The sequence below is a fragment of the Condylura cristata genome, unplaced genomic scaffold (genome assembly GCF_000260355.1).
Source record: "Condylura cristata isolate star-nosed mole 26May11 unplaced genomic scaffold, ConCri1.0 scaffold00004, whole genome shotgun sequence".
NCBI lineage: Eukaryota > Metazoa > Chordata > Mammalia > Eulipotyphla > Talpidae > Condylura > Condylura cristata.
The window spans coordinates 4,490,242-4,493,420 of record NW_004567105.1 but is presented as its reverse complement, the minus strand read 5'-3'; the positions used below and the strand labels follow the sequence as shown (position 1 = coordinate 4,493,420).

At 65.4% G+C, this 3,179-nt stretch overlaps 1 protein-coding gene across 1 annotated transcript in view; it reads left to right on the top strand.

Annotated features, from left to right (window-relative positions):
- MICALL1 (MICAL-like 1) overlaps positions 1–3,179 on the top strand; it is a 22,220-nt gene that overhangs the window by 13,321 nt on the left and 5,720 nt on the right. Inside the window, exons 6-8 of the mRNA XM_004676451.2 lie at positions 954–1,387; positions 2,506–2,563; positions 2,933–2,975. Of these exons, the coding sequence (XP_004676508.1) occupies positions 954–1,387; positions 2,506–2,563; positions 2,933–2,975 (535 nt within the window). The remainder of the gene's footprint in view (positions 1–953; positions 1,388–2,505; positions 2,564–2,932; positions 2,976–3,179) is intronic.

Below are 3,179 nucleotides of genomic sequence, written 5' to 3'. Positions count from 1 at the left end.
TGTCTAAATGCCTGCGTGTGTGTGTGTGTCGGGGCGTGTGTGTCTGTGTATAGGGGTGTGCGTGTGTCTAAATGCCTGCGTGTGTGTGTGTGTGTGTGTCGGGGTGTGTGTGTCTGTGTGTGTCGGGGTGTGTGTGTGTCTAAAGCCTCTGTGTTTGTGTCTGTGTGTCTGTATGTGTCGGGGTGTGCGTGTGTCTAAATGCCTGCGTGTGTGTGTCTGTGTAGGGGTGTGTGTGTGTCTAAAGCCTCTGTGTGTGTGTGTCTGTGTGTATTGGGGTGTGTGTCTCAGTGTGTCTGTAAATGCCTGCGTGTGTGTGTGTCTGTGTATAGGGGTGTGTGTGTGTGTCTCAGTGTGTCTCTAAATGCCTGTGTGTGTGTGTGTCTGTGTGTGTCTGAGTGGACTTGGAAACTCAGGGCCTGACCGCAGAATGGAGGTGTCAGCGGGTGGGGGGGCACGGGGCTCATCATGTCTGGCCAGCAGGGTGGGCAGTGACCCCCAAGTAAGAATTGCACCTGGCACGGTGACCAGCACAGACACCCCTAAATTAATCTTGCCTGGGTAGCGGCGAGCCTGCCAGGCGATGCCCCGAAGCCGTGTCTGCCCTACTGCGTGGCCCTCTCGCATGCGCTGTTCTGCTTCAGAACAAACAAAGTCCCGGCTGGCCGCAGACCACGCAGCGCCCCCGGGGTAGTGGCGAGGGGCCTGCCCGGTGGTGCCGTCCTGCCCTCGGCCGGGACGCCCCTGCTCCTCCTACAGCTGGAGGCGTGTTCCCCGCGGGTGCTGCTGGCTTCCCGGGGTGCGTGGCTCTCTGCTTCCTCTGTCCCCCCGCTGGGAGTTTCAGGGTCCTGAGCGGGGATCCAGGCTGATAGAGGGGCGGGACACCTTGGCTCCGGAGGAATTGGGTGCTCTGGGCCGGCCGGCCCGGCTGAGGTGGCCCCTTGTCTCCCTGGCAGGTGCCGACAGTGCTCCAGCACCCTGCTCCCCGGGGCGTACAGGAGCGGGCCTGAGGACGGCACCTTCGTGTGTGCCGAGCAGTGTGCGCGGCTGGGCCCAGCCGCGCGGTCCGGAGCCAAGCCAGGGCCGCCCCCACAGGCAAAGCCGCAGCAGGGCACAGGAGCCGAGGACGGGGAGGGGCGTGCCGCCTCCCCTGCGGTGGTGGCCACACCCAGGGCCAGCCCGGAGACCCGGCCCCAGCTCCCCTCCAAGCCCCGGGTCCCCGACAAGCCGCAGGAGCTGGCCAGCCCTCCGGCGGGCCGCCCCATGCCTGCGCCCAGGAGGACCTCGGAGAGCTCAGCCCCGACGCCGCCCACGCCCCCCACGCCCCGGCCGCGGTCCAGTCTGCAGCATGAGAGCTTGGAGCAGGCGGGCAGCGGCGGCCTAGTGAACGGTGAGCAGGGCCCGGCCGGGTGTGCTCGCACGTGCTGGGCGGTCATCCGAGCGCCCATTCAGCAGCGCACAGGAGCCGGAGCGCTGTGAAAGCAGGCTCTCCATGCCGGTGCCGCTCGGACCAAGCGCGCCCGCCCCCGCCCGCTGTGTGAGCGGGGCTCACGCACTTCTGTGTCTATTTCGTGCGCTTCGGTCTCGGGGTGTTGTAGGTGTGCTGTACCCCAAGTACCTCTGTGATTGCCTGGGTGCCCGCCAGTCTGTTTGCACGTCCAGTGACCTCCAGCCTGTCCATGTCTGCATGTCGGGCAGGCGGGCGCTCAGGGGCCAGGGACAAGGGTGGGCGCGTCTCTGGTGGGGCTGCCGGGGTTAGGGGCGCTCTGCTGTGGGCCCCGGCCCAGGCCCTTGTCTTAGCAACTTCCCAGATGATGTCCCTGGGCTTTGATGAGCTCTGTGTCCTGAGATGTGCTGGGCAACCTTGTCAGTCACGAGGGAAGGGGTGGGGGCGGGGAAGGGTGGACTGGGGAAGGGGTGGGGTTGGGAAGAGTTAGAATAGGGTGCAGGCCTGGGGGAAAGGGTCTCCCTAGGCCTCCTGTGGGGCTTGCTCAATGCTGATCTGCACCCCAAAGGCCTGCTGTGGGCCCAGCCCTGAGCTGGCACTAGGGTCAGAGATAGTCTGCAGGCGACTGGCCTTGGAGGGCCCGCCAGTCTTCAGGGGAGACCACTCGGCCGGGGCAGCGGCAGAATGTGGAGGTCTGTTACAGTGGGGGCAGCGGCGGCTGTGGGGGTTATGCGGGACACTTGGAAATCCCAGGAGGCTTCCAGGAGGAGGTGACACTGAGGTCTGTTGAGGCCAAATCTACTGCTGACGCGGGGAAATGCTCCTGGGGCACTTGGGCTCCCCCTTCTTAACTGAAATGCAAATGGGGCTTCGGTGTCCTGCTAGTCACCTCTGGTGCTTATCTAATCTGAGTGCTGGGCGGAAGGCGCCAGGGTGCCCTGCGGTTGCACAGGAGTCCACCACCTGCCAGGTGGGAAGGAAGGGCCCTCCTCGGTGGGGCAGGCACTCGGCGGCCCACCACGCTGCCATGAAGGCCCTTCTCGCTCTCCTTTCCCGCCTAGGAAAGCTGCACGAGCCGCCCGTGCCCAAGCCCAGAGGCACGCCCAGGCTGCCAGAGAGGTAGGCGGGGCCTGCCAGGGGCTTTCCTGCCGAGGCCCTGGGGTGGGGGGTGGGGGGGGGGTGGTGCGGGGGTGGCCCGGGGCATGGCTTCCTGTGGGCGGTGACCCTCCGGGCACCCACCTGAGCACGACAGTGTTCTCTGGGTGGGGCAGGAGTGCTGCCCCCACATAACCTTCTCTGAGGACCCCCGGCCCCCACTCTGATGGGCCACAGTGCTGGGGAGCCATCATCCCGCTCCCCTTCACCCCTCAAACCTCTGCTGCCTCTAGCTGGGAGTATGAGCCCGGTTCACTGCAGCGTTGCAAGAATTAGTGGCAGAGGGAGAAGGATCCAGACTAGCTCACTGCATACCTGACTGTCGTGGGCAAGGACTGCTGTTGCAGCTGTCCTTGAGGAGCCTCAAGGACAGTCAGTAGGGACCGAGGGGCTGCGGTCAGCAGTGCCGAGTGCAGGGTCTGTGCCCTCAGCCTGCCGTGACCTTGGGAGGCGGCACTGCTACGGGTCGTGGTGGGGGACTGACACAGGGAGCCGGGTGACTTTCTCAGTGTCACACAGCCCTGTCGCCCTCCCTGGAAGGGGCTAGCGGAGGCAGCGGGAGGAAGCGCTTCCCTCTCTG